At 34.3% G+C, this 22,597-nt stretch overlaps 1 protein-coding gene and 1 long non-coding RNA gene across 2 annotated transcripts; one reads left to right on the top strand and one right to left on the bottom strand.

The window, feature by feature from the left end:
- The first annotated feature begins 15,632 nt into the window (after nt 1–15,632).
- On the top strand, nt 15,633–18,389 carry LOC120085492 (transmembrane emp24 domain-containing protein p24beta3). The gene is made up of 4 exons (XM_039041524.1): nt 15,633–15,937; nt 16,523–16,709; nt 16,818–16,925; nt 18,103–18,389. Exons 1-4 carry the CDS (start codon nt 15,719–15,721, stop codon nt 18,234–18,236), a joined length of 648 nt encoding a protein of 215 aa, XP_038897452.1. The 5' UTR covers nt 15,633–15,718; the 3' UTR covers nt 18,237–18,389.
- A 1,544-nt stretch (nt 18,390–19,933) lies between these two features.
- On the bottom strand, nt 19,934–21,518 carry LOC120089588. The gene is made up of 3 exons (XR_005485267.1): nt 20,896–21,518; nt 20,301–20,457; nt 19,934–20,207 (listed from the first exon to the last, which is right to left on the bottom strand). It is a non-coding gene; the product is annotated as an uncharacterized LOC120089588 (long non-coding RNA).
- Nucleotides 21,519–22,597: the final 1,079 nt, after the last annotated feature.

Here is a 22,597-nt window from a genome sequence, read left to right as displayed (position 1 = left end):
TTGTAGTATATGGATAAATGAGGGATACCTTATCCTGGTGACACCACGAGTGTGACTCGCTTTTTAAGTGTTATAAATGTTGTAAAGTGCTACAAATAATCTGATCTTGATCATTTGTGTATTAGACATGCGATCAGGGATACTCTATACAAAGAAGTTTGTATAAGACCGGTCCACGAAATGTTTAGTCTCGTTATATAACGTCGTTCATAATTGAGACTTTCATTTCACTAGGATGACCATAGGTAACATGACCTTAATCTTGAGTGAGTTGTGAACTCCTGCCTATGAGGGCGGTCCTTTGATTTGCATGGCTGAGAGTGGCCAAATCGCCGACTCAACAAGCCTACCATTTTAGGGATTCGTTTGATTGGGGGGCTGGGAACTCAGCTACACAAGATGGAATTCACTCATTCCCCGAAGCAGGGGTAAGTAGATAAATTGCTCCCTTAAGGGTTGATTCTGGGGCTTGAACAATGTGGCGTCACACCTTCTCTTGGCCTGAGAAGAGTTTAGTCATAGTGGGACTATGATATATTGTTCCTTAGAGGAATCAATGGTACTTAATGAGTTAGATGTAACTATAGGGGCAAAACGGTAATTTAGCCCAGCTGTTCTTACGAGTGATTTGTGAAGGGTCATCGTACTATTGATTGGTTATATCCAATGGACACAGAAATATATTTGTAGTGCGAAGAGTGCAGCTGTCGATTTTTAGTGGAGTGCTCGGTAATTAACGGATGGTAGATATCGTGATTAAAGAGTTTAGTAAGTTATTCACATATCATTGGAGCTTCAAGCTACATGTCCATAAGGTCCCCTTGGTAGTTCAATGGATTCAATTTGAGAATCAATTTTTTGGTTAGTTTGAAATGTTCAAATTAACAAAAAGGAATTTGATTATATATGATATAATTGATTTAATGTATTTAATATATTATTATTTGATTGGAGGAATTATATAAATATGATTTATATTAAATGCCATAAAAGAGAAAAAGAACTATGGTTTATATGTTGCATATGATACAATATTAAAACTATAGGTTATAAATATAATATGATAAGTTAGTTATTGTGTTTATTTATAATTTATTAATTATGAGATAATTAATTTTCTTTTTCTCCAATAAGCGACCTTAGTGGGTGGTTTTAGACAATTTATAGAAATTATGGGATAAAGATAAAAAAAAAATGGTTTTTCATTATTTATTCAACGAGAAACAAGTGATCAGATAACTTTCGAGAGACTAAACGATCGCGTCAAGTTCACCATACGATAGTACTCGTTTGAGGATTGAGTTTTACTCGCAGATGATTGAGGAATTTCTAGTTACTTATTGTGTTCGAGTTGTTTGATCGAGGGAAATATGTGAAGAAAGAGTTCTTCAAAGGTATTGTCACTCGATCCCTTGTATAATTTAAGAAGCATACTGTAATTTATCTTTAATGCATAATTGTTTTTGTATGACTGTGAATGTTTGAATTCTTTCACAATGGAGTTTGGAACGATCCGCTTCAGCTCACATGTTTTCTAGTTTTAGAGCTCCTTCAAGTACAAGATCTCCCACTTGACTTCGTCTAGCTGTGGTCTGCCCATAGACCCATACTCTGCAGGTGACCCTCAAACACTATAGCCGTGAGGGCCTTCGTAAACGGATCAACAATGTTGTGATCAGAAGCTATCTTCGTGACAATCACGTCCCCTCGATTCACAATCTCTCGGATGAGATGATATCATGCTTATGACTTTTAGCCTCATGGGAATAAGCAACAACACCACTATTATCACAATAAAGTGTGATAGGCTTTGACATGTCTGGAATAACTTTTAGATCAATCAGGAATTTTCTGAGCCAAATGACCTCCTTAGCAGCTTCACAAGCCGCTACATACTCAGCCTCCATAGTAGAGTCTGCGATGCACCCCTGCTTGGTGCTTTGCCCTACTACAACCCCTCCATTAAGAGTGAACACTGATCCTGAAGTGTATTTTCGAGAATCCCTATCAGTCTAAAAATCAGAGTTCGTGTATCCTGTATGGATCAAATCCTTAGAACCATACACAAACATGTAGTCTCTCATTCTCCGTAGATACTTGAGGATGTTCTTAACAGCTGTCCAGTGATCATATCCTAGATTAGATTGATATCTACTGACTATCCCCACTGTATAGCAAATGTTAAGTTTGGTACATAACATTGCACACATCAAGTTGCCCATGGTAGAAGCATAGGGGACCCGTCTTATATCCTCAACCTCTTGAGGTGTCTTAGGACATTGTTACTTAGACAAAGTAACTCTGTGCCTGAAAGTTAAGAGAACCCTCTTGAAGTTCTGTATCGAATACTTGATCAACATCTTGTCAAGATACGATGTCTAAGATAGTGCTATCATTTTGTTTTTACGATCTCGAAAGATCTTAATACCAAGAAAAAACTGAGTCTCTCCTAAATTTTTCATTTAGAATTGGGTCGCTAGCCAGTTCTTAACTGTAGTTAGTAAACCTAAATCATTCCCAATTAGTACGATATCATCTACATACAACACTAGGAAAACTACTAAGCTGTTGATGATCTTCTTGTAGACACAAGGCTCATCAACATTCCGATCAAAGCCAATTAAGCTTATATTCCAAGATTGAGATGCCTATTTCAGTCCTTAAATAGACCAATTAAGTTTGCAAACCTTTTGTTCTTAACCTTGGACTATGAATCCCTCAGGCTGCACCATATAAATGGTCTCCTCAAGATTGCCATTCAGAAAAGTAGTCTTGATATCCATTTTCCATATCTCATAGTCATAATATGAGGTAATGGATTGGAGGATCCAAATAGACTTTAGCATGGCAACAGGCGAAAAATTCTCCTCATAGTGGACTCCCTCTACCTGGGTATAACCCTTTGCCACCAGTCTAGCTTTGAAGGTTTGTACCTTCCCATCAGCACCCTGTTTCCTCTTATAGATCCATTTACAACTTATAGGTTTGACCGCATCAAGTTAATCTACGATATCCCAAATTGAATTGAAGTACATAGACTCCATTTTGAGATTCATGGCTTTGATCCCATTTTTATCAACATCTTCCATTGCCTTATTGTAAGACAATGGATCCTTAACTTCGCCATCAACTATCGTAACTAGGATTTCAGTTAAACCCATATAGCGAATAGGTGGGTTCGCAACCCTCCCACTACGTAGAGGTTCCCTCAACATTTAAGGTGGATTTGACATACTAAATGAATCTACTTCAACAACTCTTGTTGAGGTACTAGGCTCTTCAACAACTCTTGTTGAAGATTCAGTAGTTTCTTTGAAAAGCTCATTCAACACGATTTTACTTATGGGTCTGTGCTCCCTTATGTGGTCTTTCTCAAGAAAAGTAGCATTTTTCAATACAAATACTTTGTTTTCTTTAAGATCATAGAAATAACCACCTCTCATTCCCTTGGGGTAGCTTGCAAATAGGCATAACCTTGAACATGGTTTCAGTTTCTTAGGATTAGCCTCAAGCACATGTGCTGGGCAACCCCATATCCGGAAATGACGTAAACTAGCTTTACAACCATTCCATAACACCAACTTCAAAGGTGTTCTAGCAACACTCTTGGAGGGAACACAGTTCAGGATATAAGTTGCAGTCTCCACTACATAATCCCAAAACGAGTCAGGTAAGGAAGCGTAACTCATCATAAAGCGAACCATGTCCAACAGGGTTCAGTTTCTCCTTTTTGATACACCATTCTGCTGAGGTGTACTGGGTGCTGAGAGTTGGAAAACTATTCCATTTTCTATCAAATAGCTCTGAAAAGATAAATCCAAAAACTCTCCATCTCGATCAAATCAAAGTGTTTTAATCATTCTATTTAATGCGTTTTTAACTCCAGCCTTGAATTCTTTGAACTCTTCAAAAGACTTAACTTCTGTTGCATTAAATAAACATACTCATATTTAGAATAATCATCAGTGAAAGTGATGAAATATTCATAACCTCCCCTGGCTCTTACATTCATCGGACCACAAAGGTCTGAATGCACTAGCTCTAGAGACTCTTTGGCCCTATGATCTTTTTCAGTAAAAGGTCTTTTAGTCATTTTGCCTTCAAGACATGACTCACACACATGTAAAGAATGATTTTTTTAACTCACTTAGAAGTTCATTCTTCACCAACCTCTCAATCCTATTGAGATTAATATGTCCTAATCTTAAGCCGTTTATTTTGAGTTACGATGGTTTTAAACATCTCTATATTATGGAGGGCATTTGTTGGTAACGGTCTTAGCACATACAAATTATTTTCCAGTTGAGCAAAACATATATCAACACCATTCTTAGGAATAAACACTTTATTATAAGAAAAAATCAATTGATAATTACATTCTAACAAACACTTTATAGACACTAACTTCCTTTTTAAACCAGGAACAATAAATACATCATTCAAAATGAGAAAATTATGTAAAGTTAACTGGAGACCTCCCACTTCCACAACTGAGACGACATGCCCGGTTTCAACTCGCATCATCATCTCACCAGCCCTCACTGATGGTCTACCCCTTGGAGCAGCATGTTGTGGGTTAGCAGGTGTCTTCCCCTTACCACTCTTCTTTTTCTTCCATTTTCTGATGCCAGAGGAAGAAGGTGCAGACTTAGTTCCAGAGGTGGTACCTTTGTAGAAATTTTTAGATGATGAAGCAACATTTGCTTCACCCTTCATTCCCTTGCTTTTCAACAAGGATTCAAAAATTTGCAACTCGTTGAGTAGAGTTGTAAGGTTGTAGTCAATTCTGTTCAGAACAACATTGTTACGAAAGTGAAGGAAGTTATCTAGAAAGGATTCCAGAATTATGCTAATCTGACTGGCCACATCGATGCTAGACCCGTTCATCTAAGCCACGTTGAAGTGGATCATCATATCAAGAACGTGTTCTCGAACAAATGACCCCTCTTGCATCCGTGAGTTGAAGATGTACTTTAGAGCGTCATGCCTAAGTTGTACGGACAGTTGTTCGAATATCCCCAGTAGGTACTCCATGATCTCGCGTGCAGTAACTATGGGCTCATGCTTCTTGGCCAAAACTTCGTTAATGCTGACCAAGATGTATGCTCGTGCCTTCTCGTTCACCCATGTCCATCGTTCTTATGCTTCCCGAACATTTCGAGGAGCAGTAGCAGCTAGAATAGAAGGACACTCCTCTGTGAGGATGAATCTGAGATCATCGATTATTAAAATTGTGTTAATTGTATTTTCCAACTAGTGTGATTCTCGCCAGTTAACTTATCGACGACAAGCAAACTTAAGGTCGCGGTAGCCATAATTAAATTATTGAAAAATGAATGATCTTAATTAAGTCTACTTGAATTAAACCATTTTTCGAAAATAGTTTAGTGTACCCTAAGTGACATCTATTTTGCAATGATGCTTCAATAAGGCAGGACAAAAGTCACCGTAGGGTGATCCAATGCTCCTTCACTGAAATGAGACATTTTCAATCATTAGACAGAAACAACTCCTTGTAACTGAATTTAATAGTCGTCATTGTTCGGTCCAGAATTTGTTAACATCCTTAACAATTATGTGTAAGTGTAACCCCCCATTTTAGGTCCTAGAGTCCCGCCCTAATGAGCCAAACTTAGGGAAAAGCCGATTAGGACAAGAGACTGAAGCAACCCTATCCATTTATGGAGATCAAATAAAAAGTTATGCAAAACTGCCATCCTTTAGGGGGGGACACCCACGATGCCACGAGGCGATGCATAAAACTTTATCCAACCTAATGAGAGAGACCGAGGGTTATGTTGCCACGTTCCGCTCCCATTTACTATGAACACTCTCTCCATTCACATTGGTATTGACCTACCTAAATGCCACCCATAGAGAGACACCCATGGTGCCTCGAGGCCCAAGATAGATCTCACGATGTGAACTTTTAGGGATAAACGTGTAGAGGTTAAAGTAAAGTATCATATACTCCATTTTAGTCCCGCTGAATGTTCTACCTAGGGTTCATTAACTTAGAAAATCCGACTTCTGATTTTAACTAAATGATTTGTTAAATTTGCTAAAAAAATAACATTTGCTTTGGATGATTAAACAATGGTTCAAGTATTATTAAACTCTTTAACAAAATTTCATCAAATTTACATGCATGTAACAAATCTATCTAATTCACCTTTCCAGGTAGGTTCCCAGGTAGGGGTGCGACGTTTCCATCGACTTAAGTACCCCAGCCTAGCTATAACCAACCTTAGACAAAAGGTCCCTTATAGATACATTTGTTACATATTTAATCTTTTATAGTAATCAATTTAATCCTATTAAACCGATTCAAAAGATTAAACTTAGATTTCTAATCTTATTAGAAATGTGATATTAGGTCTATCTCAATCAAATTTTAAAAGACTTTTAAAAAAATGATTAAAGACTAAAGTTTTATTGCAACTCTTTATTATTGACTTTAATTCTAATTTCATTTATTATAACATTTATAAGAAATGAAACAATTAAAACCAATCAACATTGCAAGCTAGACATATACAAGTTATTTATAACAATTATAAATTAACCTAAGGTAGTGTCATGTTTCATGCAATGTTCATTCATTACTAATATATAACTTTTATATAAACAAGTAATGAATTAAACTATAACATTCAATCCATGAAAACATTCAACCTTGTATTATAATAATTATAATATAAATGATGCATGGATATGCTATAATGCATGCATACATATATTATAACTCTTATATTATATGATGCATGAGCATGCTTAAATAATTTAAATCATGCATACTAATATATTATAACACTTATAATATAAAATTATGCATGAAATTAAATGCATAACCTATGGTGGTTTTAAAACTATATGACATACATTATGGCATATAAAATAAACATACATCATATGCATATTTAATTAAAATTGATGGACCGAGATAGTTAATCTCGAAAACTAGAAAAGAAAAGGCTAAACTATTACAAAAGTTGAGTCCATCGGTTCGGAACAAGTGAACCAGGTCTTGAACTGCTCTCCCTGAAACCTTGTAGCTTGATCGTGTAGCAAACTCCTGACCGTCGAGTAACGTGCATCAAGTATAGACGATCATGTAAAAGCGATCGCGTAACTTTTGGCTATGCGATGAGCATGAAAGTTCACGCGATCGTGTAGCTAAAGACTATGCGATGAGAATGATAGTCTACACGATGGAGTAACGTGCACTGAGTATCGTATAATATGCGATCGTGTAGCTATTGACTATGCGATGAACATGATAATCTACATGATCATTTAGCACGCATGCCTTGCGTCGAGTATCATATACCGCGTGATCGTCTACCCATTGAACGCCTATGTGATCATGCAGCCAATGCAATACAACTGTGTAACAACTGTACACAATCGCGTAGAATTTAGCTATGGATTATTTAGCAGATGCTACACGATCGTATAGAAAATTCTACACGAACGCATAGTAAAATCTAAACGATCGTTTAGCTCCAACTACACGATGCACCATCATTTCATCTTCTCCATCGAAACGCATTACAACCTTCGCTTCTGAAGCTTCATGAATGACTCAAAACCAAATGAATACATACTCGATTGCAAGTTTAATGCCCAAAAACGCAAGGGGCTCTTGCAAATTTAACTTTTGTAAAAGTGAACAAAAAGCAAAAACATAGATTAATACCCCGAAACATCCATCAACGAACATTCATATACATTTAATAGTTAAACACAATGCAGAAACTAAAAACCCACCAAAAGTATAAACGATTTCAATACATAAATGGAATTTGGAATCAGAGCTACAACCTGGCTCTGGTACCAATTGAAGGAACTTGTTTACAAGAGATCCATGAGCGGAAGCGGATCGTCAAAATCCCATTTTGATTGGAAACAAAAATTTACAGTAAACATACAGATTATATATTCTTAGTAAAATTACAGCATGTTAATTAGACAACAAAAGGGTTCAAGTTATTATACCTTTGCAAAACACTTCTTCTCGCATAATCCTCGAACAGTCACGAACTCTTCAAACAACAACAAAATTTGAACACAACAATATTGAAGACTCTCTTCAAGAATCTCACGAACCAAAAACGAGACACAACCAAATGGATTCCTCTGTATACTCGGGGTAAGAACTCAGGAGTTGTGGGCTCTGATTATTTTAGTTAGGAGGGAGTTTTAGAGAGTTTGAAGAAGGAAAAAGATTGAGGAAGAAACACTATCGTATAACCAAGTTCTTTAATCGTGTAGTCTCTCTGTTTTGTCGTGTAGATCAAGTTATGGAAAAATAAAAAACATATTTTTATTTATTCCATTCGGCACAAAATCACTTAACCACCCACTAAGGTGGTTATAGAGAAAAAAAGAGATTAATTATCCAAAATAATAAATAATATAAATAAATATGATAACCAACTTATCATATTATATTTATAACCAATAGTTTTAATGTTGCATTATATACAATATAAACTCTAGTTCTTTTCCTCTATTTTATGATATTTAATCTAAGTCATATTTATATTAAATTTAACAACTATGAATCTCATTCATAGAAAAAATATTTGAATCACATTCAAATATTTATTCCTCCAATTAAACTATAATGTATCAAATACATTATGTCAATTATATCATATATAATTTAATCAATTTAATTGTATTATATATAATTAAATTTCCTCTTATTAATTTGAACAATTCAAATTAACCCAAAAACTGATTATCAACTAAATCCTTTTGAGCAACCAAGGGGATCTTATAGACTTGTAGCTTGAAGCTTCAACGGTACGTGAATAATTAATTAAGCTCTTTAATTACATTATCCACCATTTGTGAACTGTCGGGCACTCCACTAAAAACCGACAGCTGCATTCTGCACACTACAAATGTATTTCTGTGTCCATTGGATATAACCAATCAATAGTACAATGACCCTTCACAAATTGCTCGTAAGTACAGTTGGGCCAAATTACTGTTTTGCCCCTATAGTTACATCTAACTTCTTAAGTACCACCGATTCCTCTAATGAACAATAGATCATAGTCCCACTATGACTAAACCTCTCTCAGGCCAGGAGAGGGTGTAGCGCCACATTGTTCAAGACCCGAAATCAGCCCTTAAGGGAGTAATTTATCTATTTACCCCTACTTCGAGAAAGGAGTGAACTTCATCTTGTGCAATTGAGTTTTCAACTCTCCAATCAGACGAATCCTCAAAGTGGTAGGCTTGTTGAGTCGACTATCTAACCACTCTCACCCATACAAATCAAAGGACCACCCTCATAGGAAGGAGTTCACAACTCACTCAGGATTAATGTCCTATTACCTGTGGTCATCTTAGTGAAATGAAAATCTCTATTATGAACGGTGTTATATAATGAGACTAAGCATTTTGTGGTCCGATCTTATACAAACTCTTTTGTATAGAATATCCGCGCTCACATGTTTAATACATGAATGATTAGGATCAAATCATTTGTAGCACTTTACAACATTTGTAACACCTACAAAGTGGGTCTCCACATACATGTTTAAGTTACAACGATAACCTTGGATGTTAGTTTATTGGTTTGTGGTTAATGCAACTAAAATATCACATATTTCATAGACAAAGTGAATTAAATATCAAATATTATTAATCACTTACAAGTTTGTTCATACAAGGTTTACAAACTATAGGACCCTATATGATTTATGGCATCAATCCCAACAGTATCCATAGTGTCACCAGTAGATACCCAACATTATCCCTATACTATAGACCCCGTAGGCTGTATCTTGAACATTGATCCCTATATGTCTCCATATATAGTTCAAGTCTCATAAGACAGTCTTTGATGTTGGTTTATTGGATTTAAGGTTATTAAGACAAAAAGGATACAACTCAATCAATAACATTTGTCGAAATAACTTCGATGACTCTTCGTTGATGACAATGAATTATTTACATTTACTATCTACGAATTTTATGGCATAAAACCCAACAGGACCATACTTATATAAATTGATAACAGTTTTGTATATAATGTTGCGTATGATATTATTTATGAAAATGAGTATTATGTACTTAGTTCTACTAAAAAATGTTGACATATAAAGGATTGACTTATGTGGAAAGAAACAATTTATTCGAAATAAACTCATTTTCCAAATCGTGAGAACTAATAGTTTCAACATTAGAGAATGTCAAATATGTGAGATATAAATGAGTATTTGTAAGAAAAATAAATAGAATTGGGTCATAATATATAAAGCGAAACAAGTGCCATAATAATTATCGCAAAGAACTGGTATTGATTATGAGAAAACATATTCTTCTTTGATTGATACAATATTAAGAAATATCTACTTTATGTGATTGTGTACGAAAAGCTTAACATACAACTTATGGATGTAGCTATTATACATTTATAGAATCTCTTGATAATTATATCTATGAAGGATTAAAGGTACAAAAAATCATATAATTCAAATATATATATATATATATTATAAAGATTCTTATAATCATCTCATTAAATGTTTGATGATATGAGGGTATAAAAATAGCCTTATTTGTCCATATGCTTTTATAAAGAAAACACAACTTGAGATTTACTATACATTATTTATATATATAGATTGATGATTTGACTAGAAATTCCTGCAGAGATTTCGAAGGAAATAAAGGTTCTTAAGAAAAAAATTGAGATGATGAGTTTTTTCCTTAGCTTGCAAATAAAGCATAAAGAAAATGGGATGACATCAATTTATATAATCAAAGATCTTTTATGGATTACGTACATCATTGAATACTCCCATGGTGGTTCATTCACTTGATGGAAAAAAAGATATATCATTTGACCTTAGAGAGATAATGATCGAAGAATATTATATCCTAAAAAACCATAAATTTTGAGAAATAAGTGTCTTATATAGCTCGTTGTAGTTTTTTTTAAAGTATTTTTGTCACGTAAATATAATATTTCTAAAAAATAAAGATATTGGAGTAGAGTTAAAAATATGTTATGTTCTATCAGAGAATTAACTTACATGGATTTGTTTTATTCTACTAAATCTAATTGTGATCTAGTTGGTTCTGAAGATGAAATTTATTTATCTAACTTATACAAGCTAGATCTTAAACAAGTTACTTAGTACATGAAAAGGATAATTTTGTATTAAACCAGTTTATGAAGCAGATCATGTAACACCCTGCATTTTTTTTTAGTAATAATGCAATTTCAGTAATTTTATTATTTGAGGGCATTTTTGGAATTTTGGAGTTCAATGTAAGTGCGGGAATTTAATTTTTGACTTTACAAAATTGTTCAATTTAGAAATTAATGATAGATGTTATTTTCACTTTTTGGGAAAGGAAAGAAGTTAATAAAATAAAATGGAATAAGAGAATAAAATAAAGTTTATCTTATTTCGATTTTAAGTTTTAAGTTTTATTATTATTATTATTTTATAAAAGCAAAATTTTCTTCTTCTTGTCCCCCCGAGAAAACCCTAGCCGTCGAACATCCACAAGCCGTTTTCCGTTGAACCCAACGCCGACGAGTAGTCGGCGATCTGAAGCCTCCTCAGTGCGCCGCCGGTCAGACGTGAAGCCTAGCCGCATACTAGCTTCGCTCGACGTCGTCGATCAGACCCATTGGAGCCACGCCGGCCTTCATGCGCGAGCAAGCCCACCGCCAAAGCCCAGTCGTCGATCTCCGCTGCTGCCAGCCACATTGTCAGTCGTTTCGCCGTCAGTCTCCATTGTTCGTCTTTGGTTGGGTGAGTTGTGGTGTTTGTAAAGGTATCTTAGAGGTATCTTGTGGACCCACTTTCGATTGTCTCCAAATTGTTAACACCCACTGGATTTCGAATTTCAGATTCAAAAGACTTGGACCTTGTGAATCGCCGTCCATCAAGATTTGTGGTCAATTGATTTGGATTGAGACCCCTCAAATTGGCTTGTTTCTGCATTAAATTTTCTGTTTGTGGCTCGATTGAAGTGACGATTTAGACAAACACTTTGGGTTCAATTCAAGGTTCTTTTTAGGCAAGGAGAAAAATAAATTTGTTGGGATTGGGCTTAAACTCTCTAGTTGGAACCGCCTTTGTGCCAATAATTAATGTATGAGCCTGATTTAGAATTTTATGAGATATATTAAAAGGACGAGCCTGATTTAGAATTTTATGAGATATATTAAAAGGACGATTGAGCCTAAATTATGAGTTAAGCGACACTATTACAAGAATGTAAGTTAGGTGAAAGTTGGAGCATTTTGTTGATGTGCTTATTTATGTGATTCATTATGAAAGTGTGTAAGTTATATGATGTATTATGAAATTTCAAATGTTTGATTGTTTACGTGAGTTAGTGCATGAAAGTGATATACTAGAGTGGATCCATTAATACTAGATTAATTACGTATGTTGAGGTTAATTAACATGACCCTGATCAGGAGATTTTAGAGGATTCATGATATGTAATATGGAGTTAGATGCAATCTCTTTTCCTTTCCATACTATGTGACTATATGAAAGTGATGCACGTCCAAGGGCGTTAGTACATGAAAGAGATGTACTAGAGCTGGTGTGTATGAAAGTGATACATACCTAGAGAGTACTGGGGTGTACGTAAGAGGTGCACCCTCAATGGGTTATGTGTATACGAAAGAGGTATATGTCTAACCAGAGGTACGCATCCCTACATTTATAGAAGGGATCTGGGGTGTACGAAAGAGGTGTATACATAACCAGATGTACGAAAGAGATGTATACATAACCAGATATACGAAAGAGAAGTATACATAACCAGATGTATGAAAGGGCAATGGGTTAAGTGAATACGAAAGAGGTGTATAGTACACATTTAGTGGGTTATGTGTATACGAAAAAAGTGTATACGTAACCATGTGTACGAAAGAGGCACATATTAAGTGGGTTATGTGTATATGAAAGTGGTGTATGTATAACCATGCATACGTAAGAGATTGTGTTTAGATTGTGTTTTCTTCAGGATTCACCAGAGATTGTGGGTCCTATAGGACTTACTAGAGGTAGTGGGTATATTTAGTTACAGTAGGATAACAATCAGTTTTTCATGTATGTATGAGTCCCTGGAGGACTAGGACAATTTATATGTTCCACCAGAGGTTGGTATCTAGAGGACATAGATGCCTAACCTGACCCCAGTAGTGGGGTTACTTACTGAGTATTTTTATATTCACCATTTCTCATGTTTATGTTTCAGGTAAGAGCAGGGACGCACTGGCGAGTGACAAGCGGAATCCGTGATCGAGCTACTGAGACCAGTTTTATGCTTCCGCTTAGGATGTTTAGATTTCTTTAATGTTTTTCCACTTTCAGTCTTCATGTTTGAAATTTATTGGTTAGTATTCATTTCCAAACTTTTACAGTTTTCTAGACTCATTAAATTTCTAATTATGATTTATGAGTATCCTGTCATTTGACTTTTATTTAGTTTTAATGAAAATATTTTATTTGACTTTATTTATTTAGCATTTATTTCACTATGAAAATATATCATTTTAAATTCTATGCATGCATGTGTATGGTAACAGCCTAGCTCGAGTCCTAAGGAGTCAGGTCGTTATAGATCATAACAAACAACTACTTTAAATCATGCTGAAATCTTGAACAAACAACTACTTTAAATCATGCTGAAATCTTGATGATTTATGAGACTAGTAAAGAGCATTCTTATATGCAGACAATAAAGCATAAAATGATAAAATCACTATTTAACAAATTTCTTCAAAAGAGACTTAGAAGACTTATTGACGAAGGTTTTACCTACAACAACACTTTGATTAATACACAACATTTGCATGTGACAACCAAGAGCTATTAAGTGATGTTTTCATGAGAGAAGTAAATATGTTGCACTATTTTCCCATCTACTTGTTAGATTTTAATGAGACATATATTCTATATACCATGGACATCTAAAGGGAAGTGTTACAAATATTTGAATTGGATACAAATGTTTATAGATTACATGTCTCCAAATATCTTTTCCATATTTATCTTCTCCATATATTTATTTTTTTATATCTTGTAATAATGGTCATTGAGACATTTGAGAAAGATAATTGAATAGAAAATACATTTACTATCTAGTTTGGTATGAATGAGATTAAAATATAATAATGATAAAGGGTAAGAATTCAAACCATTGAAAATACATAGCGTAACAAATGGTTCATCATCAATGGCTAATTGGGTGAGAAATCGTACGAAAGGAGTTTTGGAGATATACACTCACCGAATCAAAATAGTTAAAAAATAATAATAATAACTTAAACAAGGAATTTTTTTTCCTTTTGTTTTTTTAAAACTGAGAGGTAAGAATGATTATTTTAAAATCGAGAAAATTATCTTTTTAATTTTCGAGTTTGGAAGAATGTCTGCATTTTGAGAATAAGTGCATCTGATTTTTGAGGTTTTAGAGTATACCATTTTAATTTCGAGTTTTAAATAATAGGTTTAAAAGGTAATGCATTTGATCTTTTTATTATTTTAAATGAGAACAATCATTTTTTTTTTTTTTAAAAAGGCTTATTCTTGCCTCATTTTCTAACTCAAAATGTCATATGATTATAGAAACAATAATAAACAGTTTATTTAATTCATTTTAAACTTATTCTTAAAAACTTTGGATAAAAAGTTATATTTTAGAAACTTGAGAACCAATTACGTCTCTTATAAAAAAATCAGAGACCGAAACTCTTTAAAAATTTAGGAACTATGCATTTGGCAGAGATTCTATTTTTGAAAATTGGTTTCAGATTCTATTATTCAAACCGTGCAAATATTAAAAACAACGTTTTTATGTTTTCTACATATTCAAATTTTGAATTCAAAGTTTTAAAATCCAAAATTATATTAGCAAAGATAAAATAATAATAAATATGAAAAATTATTTCAAATGACAAAACTACTGAAAATATTTACAAAATATAGCAAAATTTCAAAATCTATCGATGATAAATACTTTTATCAATGTCTATCAATGTCAGTGATAGACACGGTAGAAGTCTATTAACGTCTATAGTTGATGGATTCTAAAATATTTTTATATTTTGTAAATATTTTGGTTCATTTTTCTATATTTGAAAATAGCTCTAATAGATATAGTATTTGATGTTTAATTTATTTTTTTTTATAAAATTAAAATATGTATTATTAATTAGTCGCAGTTTATATTATAAACTAATATTTAGTGAGTAATTATTAACAGGTTTATAAACATGTTATCACACCTTTTGGAAAAAAATAAAGTGAATTTTATTATTTTTATTTTAAAATCTACTATCAAATTTATATCTCAAAAGTGGAAATACAACTATGTTTTCTGTTTTCAAATTGCCATTCAAACAAACCGGTAGTTTCCTTTAAAAACAAAAAAGTTGGGATAAATTTAAACGTTTGTCACAAAAAAAGAAAAATCCTCGACTTGGAGGACAAAAATAGAATTTAAGGAATACGTTATAGATAGATATACGGTATTAAACCGCGGACTTAATTTCCATTTCGCGATATAATGGAAGAGTAGTTTTCCGAAAACAAAGAGAACAAAGGCTAGTTTTGCAAATTGAAGGGGGGCAAAGGCCTACGACCTAACCCCTTTCGGCATTCTTAGATTTCGGACCGAAAAAGATCTGAAAAAGAAGAAGAAACCCGAAAGAGAGAAAATGGAGAGGAGGGCGAGAGAGAAGGGTATCGGATATCTGTTGGCGGGTCTTCTTTTGGTGAGCCTAATCGCCAGAATCGATTCCATTTCGGTCACCGTGAACGAGATTGAATGCGTCTATGAGTACGTTTTGTACGAAGGCGACACCGTCTCTGGGAATTTTGTCGTTGTCGATCATGATATTTTCTGGGGCGCCGATCATCCCGGCATCGATTTCACTGTAAGCCCCATTAATTCCCTCTTTGTTCTGTTCTTTAATTCATGTTTGCATGAAGATGCCTTTCGTTTCTCCTGATTTATAGATTGGATCTTGGATTGGGGGAGGCGTGCGAGGGTTTAGATTTTCGTTTCTCATCTTATTTTCTTTGTTGTGAATTTGGGTTGGGAAAGAAGGGTAAAGGATTTTGACTTGTTTAAGAACCTGGAAATGTTTGCCCTTTTGTTAATTTGGACGTATCACGTATGGGGTTCGTTTTTTTGGATTTGCGATGATATTTTAGATTGATAATTGCAATTCATTTTGCGAGATAATCTGGTGTGGAACTGTTTCTCGTCAATAGATTCACATTTATGATCCCCTTTTCGCGCCTGAACCTAGATATGTTTAGAAAAGTTAATAAAGATGCCTTTTTTTCTTCTTCTTTAATCTGTCTGAACCTAGATATGTTATTTCTTTGTTATGATTGGCTGGATATTAGTGTACCTGAAATCTCTTGAAGGAGTTTTGTATCTGATGGCTGATTGTTTTATAATCATAATAATATGTTCTTTTGAAGATATCATAATGTGGGTTACTTTGGTGCAGGTTACTTCTCCCGCAGGTAATGTGGTACATTCTTTGAAGGAGACATCTGGTGACAAGTTTGAGTTTAAGGCTCCTCGCAGTGGAATGTATAAATTCTGTTTTCATAATCCCTACTCGACTCCGGAGACAGTTTCTTTTTACATCCATGTTGGTCACATTCCAAACGAACATAACCTTGCTAAAGATGGTAATTGATAAACTTTTGCATTGATGCTACACTTTTGTTCTTAGGGATCTTGGTTGCTTATGAAAATTTAGAACATCTCATTCATCTTGTTGTGGCAATTTCTTGCAGAACACCTAGACCCTATAAATGTTAAAATTGCAGAGCTTAGAGAGGCATTGGAGTCGGTCACTGCTGAGCAGAAATATTTGAAAGCACGTGATGCACGCCACCGTCACAGTATGTGGTTTTTTTTTTTTTTGCATGGTTCTGTTATTGTGAATTGGTTTATTTATGGCATTTCTTCGAACTCTTGTTAGCAAATGTAATCTCTCACTCTTTGGCACAATATGAACGTCTTTTCTTCTCCAGTGGTCCAACATATTGATCATGACTATTCTATGTGTTGGATTCCAACACATGATAGCTAAGTCATCAATCTTTTAATAATGCATATAGTATATAATGTTGAAACTATGAGCTAATGAAATTGGCTTAGTCTTGAATATTCTCCACTAACATTATATCTCATAAAATTATATAAGAAATTACATTTCTTTTTTGTTTCCAATTTAATATTAATGTAGAGGTATAGACACGACGAACTCTATCCATATTTATGGTTTGAACTGGTATCCTTGGCACATAACAGATAAAAGAGTATATTTGACAATGGTTTTGTTTTTCCTTTTTGCTTTCAATTAATAAGTTTTTCTTGCTCTCACCCCATCTTACTTTCTGGTTTTTTCCTAGTGGATAAGATATTATAAAGAGAATAGGCCAATGAAGTATATCAGGATAAATTATAATTTCTTTTATCCTTTTGTTTGGATAGATTGAACTGAAAAATGAGAGGTTTTATAGATTGAACTTACGACTTAAGAAAAAATGATGTACAATAGATATTAAAATTTGGCCAAGATATATAAGCTAGAATGGAAATAACTATCTGCCTTGATTTTACCATATTTTTAGCGCCCCACCCCCACCACACAAATTTTTGTTAGAATCTTAATATCATATGCAGTTAGCCCAATGTCAGCAATCTGAACAGAATGTAAAATATTATCACTTTAGCTGCTCAACAAAATAAACCTAGAGATTTTGAGTTCAAATTCCTTAAATTTCCATCTTTTCCTTTTCCATTCTATGCTAGTAATCCACATGTCGAGACTCGTGATGAAATTAGCATAATTAACGTACAAGTCTGGAGTCTACAGTGGTATTCTAACCCATCAACTTGAAGTTGAATTTATGGGCAATTCTACTGCATACAAGAAGTTCTTCAAGACTGATTTGCCTATTATCATTTCATAATACTATTATGATGGGACTCTGGTATTGTTTTTGCTACCTTTTCTTTGCACGCCATTGCTGAGATCAAGTTGACAACGTATTGTTTTCTTTCTGAATGCAGCAAATGAGAGTACAAGAAAGCGTGTAATTTTCTATACAGTGGGAGAGTATTTGTTGCTTGCTGTTGCAAGTGGGCTTCAGGTCATTTACATTCGTCGGCTCTTCAGCAAGTCAGTTGCATATAACCGGGTCTGAGCATAGTGGTAACATTGTTGTCTCTTTGTTAGGTTTCAGAAACCTTAGGAATGAATTATAAACTATCATTTGTTGAAAAAGTTACATTGGTATATTATATGATCACTTTTGACTATGCTACACTTCTTAATTATAAGTTGGGTTCACCGTTCACGTGTTAGCACCTTCTTGAAGTTAGGGAGATGCCATTTGCCCTATAATGCTTCAAAGGGGGATGTATGTGGCTACAAAGAGCATCCTCATTGCTCCTCTTTTATTATGGAAAGTTGGAAGTCTATATATACACTAAAAACTAGATCAATACACTTACTCATCAAATTGGAACTATGTGACATACATCATGCCATTTTAGCAATAAGTAAGGTCAGTTTGAGTGGCTTAGGCACCCATTACCATTTAAAGGTTTGACGGTTCAAACTCATGGGAGATGAGAAATAAAAAAACATCTCCACAGTTTAGTCTAACCATTTCGTAGAGATGATAGTATAATCTAAAGAAGAATATGACTGGAGTTTGGTAAGGGCTTTGCCACATTTTGAGTTTGATGTCAGAGCTTGATAGAATTTCTTTTCCAATGTGGAGTATTGTCCTATCCTTAACTTACCCATATGTTTGAACTTTTACGTGGATTTTTCTTTTAAATCGGGAAATTAATTTAAGGGATCGCTATTCCTTTAATCTGGTATTAATTTACATGTATGGGTGTTTAGTGCGCTGAATTGGTTATTATTTGTTTGTGAGTTATTATACCCCATTGGTTATAATAGTATGTGTTCGGGATACAAACATATATAATCCTTCCAGAGGGTCAATTTAAAATGTCTAGCTTTTCGACATTCTGTTTAAAAAAATTTATAACCCCCAGTATAAGATTATAGGTTATGTTTTATTAGTATAAGTCTGTAAGTTTTAATTTAGCAGCTTACTTACACAGCTTATCTTAAACGAGTAAAGTTCTGCAATTCTATTCTATTCCATTGGGAGATTCCTTTTCATTGCTCTTCCACTAGAAATTTATCATCAAGTGATTAATCTCGCAGTAACCAACTGACAAGATTTAAGATTAATTATAGTACCATATCATTTGGGGGGAAAATTAATTCTTTTTTAATGGAAGCACGGGTAGAAAGATTAAAACTATTAAGCCCATGTAAAAGTTGCATTTTTTTTTTAGTTCAAGATGAGAATTAAATCATCGTGTCCTTTGAAATGGCAATTGGTTTAGTTGTGTTTGAATTTATTAAATTTTGTTTTTTTTTTTTTTTTAATTTTTAATTTTAAGTTTATTATTTCAACCATGGTAAAGGTGAGAGGATTGAGTCATCAAATTTTAGAATTATAAATTGGTATCTAATCTACTTTAACTATGATCCATTAGTAAAATTTTTAAACACTAAATATGCACAAAAATAAGACATTGATTAAAGGCTAGCAGAAGCAATTTCTATATTATAACCTAGCTAAAATCTTAATTAATTGTCAATAAATCATATATATCAAAACTTATCTAATAAAGCCAACATAATCGTCAGATTTGTTTATTAGGACCAACCGTCAATTTATATCTTTGAACCTTTAAGAATTGTATCACTTGAACTTTGGTGATTGTATCAATTTAAATTCTGAATATAACTACCCGACTTTCAAAGACACCTGATTGGTCGTTACTTCATGCATACATAAACTTGTACATAGACTTTCCATGAAATGATTGCTTTATTAAACAAAGAATTAAAACAAAATTTTCCATAATATGCCGAGTCGGGTACCCCTAAAGCTTAAATTTAAAATAAGAAAAACTAATCCAAAAAGAAAATCTCTTAACACCTCAACTCTATCAAAATCAAGTTCACGAAAGATTAATAGTAAACCATGAAAATGACACAAGAACTCATGCAAAAGCATCTATCTAGTCCCTTTGGCACTGTCAGAGATTCCTCTTGTCAGTCGTCCAAATATCCTTAGTCTTACCTGAAAAACATGTAAACATACAAGTTGAGTATAATATACTCAGTAGCTAATCCATTACCGAGATCAGGCTAAACATTCATATGCAGTGAATACCTGGGCTAGTGGGACAAGCATATTTTAACTTTTTCATATTGGTATTGCATGTCTAGTGGCCCGATAGCACACCGTCAAAACATGGAAAAACATGAAAGTGAACCTGTCATGCAGATGAACCCATCGGTTCACACATGTTTAGTGGTCTGAAGACGCACTGTCAAAACATAAAACTGGACCCGTTAGTCCCTTGAAATAAAACATGCGTCGAGGCAAGACGGTAAATCGCCCCTGCTGGTCCAATCATGCATCACATACATAAATTTCATGTGATCCCACGGCATAAATCATAACATATCATATAAATTCAATCATTCTCATAATACTTATAATTTCATGCAACAAAAAGTGTATTAAATATTCTAAGTCATGCTTCTGAAGTCCATTATTAAATAACATTATAAATCTAAATTAGACCTGACAAAGGCAACGGAAATAATATTACTTAAAGATAAAATAATCCCCTTCTTGGCTTAAAAATCTTGCATCAAGTCCCCAATGCAAAACACAAACTTTCAATTTCATGCTGGGGGACCAATTCCAAAACATACGAAATTTATTCAAAGGATCTCCAAATAACTTATCAAAATCTTACCAAAATCATCGTTAAAGGTGCTGGACAGCCTACTAGAAACACCTCTAAATCTCAACTTCAAACTTCAAGAATGTGCCAAAACGTTTCAAATCTTGTTGGGCCGCAACCTTAAACACCTTGAGATTTCAATATAAGGTCCAAAAGAACATTGTGGGTAAACATCAATCCCATGCCAAAACTTGATAGGCATTCAAAACTAACCAAGATCTCAAAGGGATTCATCAAATCTTGAAGAAGGCCTTACAAAATCCAAATACTCCGGCGAGCAAAGGGGCTGACGACGAAGCCGACGGCGCGCGGATCGGCGGTGGCTAGACGGTGCGGACGCCGGGTCTGGCGCGGCAGGACGGCTCCACGAACGATCTGCAAGGCTGGAAAACGACGGCAGGTTGGGATCCGGCGTGAACGGATGCTGGCGTAGACGGTCCGAACGAGGCGACGGCGGACGACTAACGGCGGCTGGGCTCGCGGCGGAGAATGGTTGGCTGAGTGGCGTGAAAGAGGGAAAAAAAACAGGGGGGGCGGGGGAAACCTGTCGCACGTCTGGAGAAGAGAGTTTTTCTTCTCTCTTTTTTTTTCTTTACTTTCACGTGTTACGAGAGGCGCGCGCACACGTATGTTTATAATTTCAAGACACATTCTCAAATTCCCAACTCACATTCAATTCTTTCAGAATTCTAAATCCTAACGAATATCAGGAGAAAGTTAAAAAAAAATGTGAATTTTTTTTAAAAAAATAGGTGGAAATAGAAAGTATTGACAAAAGGATGATAGTTTTGCTGGGAAGGGAAATCGTGTAACAGATTAAGCTTTAATCTGTTAAGCCAAGGGTTGAAAATTTTCAACTCTTAGTAAAAATATTGTTGTTTTAAATAAGCCAAGGGTTGAAAATTCGACCTAGATAAGTCGAATTTTGAACCCTCGACCTTTTTTTTTTAAAGGAAAATATTGTTGTTTTCAAACGGATTCTGTCATCTCAGCAAGTCTGACTAAATAACGAGCTAATGAATCTCTTTCTTTTTACCGCTAAAGAGCTAACGAGCTAATCAAATTCAAGAGCGAGATTATGAGAGACAGCGAGAGTTTGAGAGAGCGAAAATTTGAGCGAGAGCGTGATCGAAAGCGAGAGCGAGAATACCGTGCAAATGTTCTCTTTTTTTCCTTTTATAATTATTACACATTCCACCTTCTTCTTTTCTAATTTTTTTTTTTTTAATTTTCCATTTTTATAAAAAAAAATCTAAAAATATTATTATTTATTTAAACTCTAAAAATAAATAAATTAAAAATAATATTAACTCATAAAAATAAAAAAAATGTAAATTAAATATCTTCATTTATATAAAAATAAAATTAACAAAAAACCAATGCGTCACAACAGGCCGGACGTCCGTCTGATTTCGAGCTGTTGTCGTCGTCGAACTTCAACTTGAGGTTTTGCTCAGCGTTCTTCTATTGATGTTGCCTACTGGTACCATCATGCAGGCGCTTCATAATATAAATATCTCATTATGCTCCTTCCACAGACCCCGACCATGTCCATTGCACGTATGAAGACGAAGGACCAGCCTCTGAGTCATAATGTCCTGACCAAATGCTGGCATCATCATCATTCGGACTACAATAATCAAAGTTTGATTATGCGTCTGCATCATAGGAGGCAACTCCTTCCACTTTATGTGCAACCTTCAATAACTCATCT

This window comes from Benincasa hispida, chromosome 1, assembly GCF_009727055.1.
Source record: "Benincasa hispida cultivar B227 chromosome 1, ASM972705v1, whole genome shotgun sequence".
Lineage (NCBI taxonomy): Eukaryota > Viridiplantae > Streptophyta > Magnoliopsida > Cucurbitales > Cucurbitaceae > Benincasa > Benincasa hispida.
The sequence above is the reverse complement of the archived record's forward strand: the minus strand, read 5'-3'. Positions and strand labels throughout refer to the sequence as shown.

Excerpts from the sequence above, each read along its gene's own strand:
- LOC120085492 (XM_039041524.1), top strand. The coding sequence starts at position 15,719 with ATGGAGAGGAGGGCGAGAGAGAAGGGTATCGGATATCTGTTGGCGGGT. Across the intron at positions 15,938-16,522 it reads ATCCCGGCATCGATTTCACT|GTTACTTCTCCCGCAGGTAA; the intron begins GTAAGCCCCATT and ends ACTTTGGTGCAG. Across the intron at positions 16,710-16,817 it reads ACATAACCTTGCTAAAGATG|AACACCTAGACCCTATAAAT; the intron begins GTAATTGATAAA and ends AATTTCTTGCAG.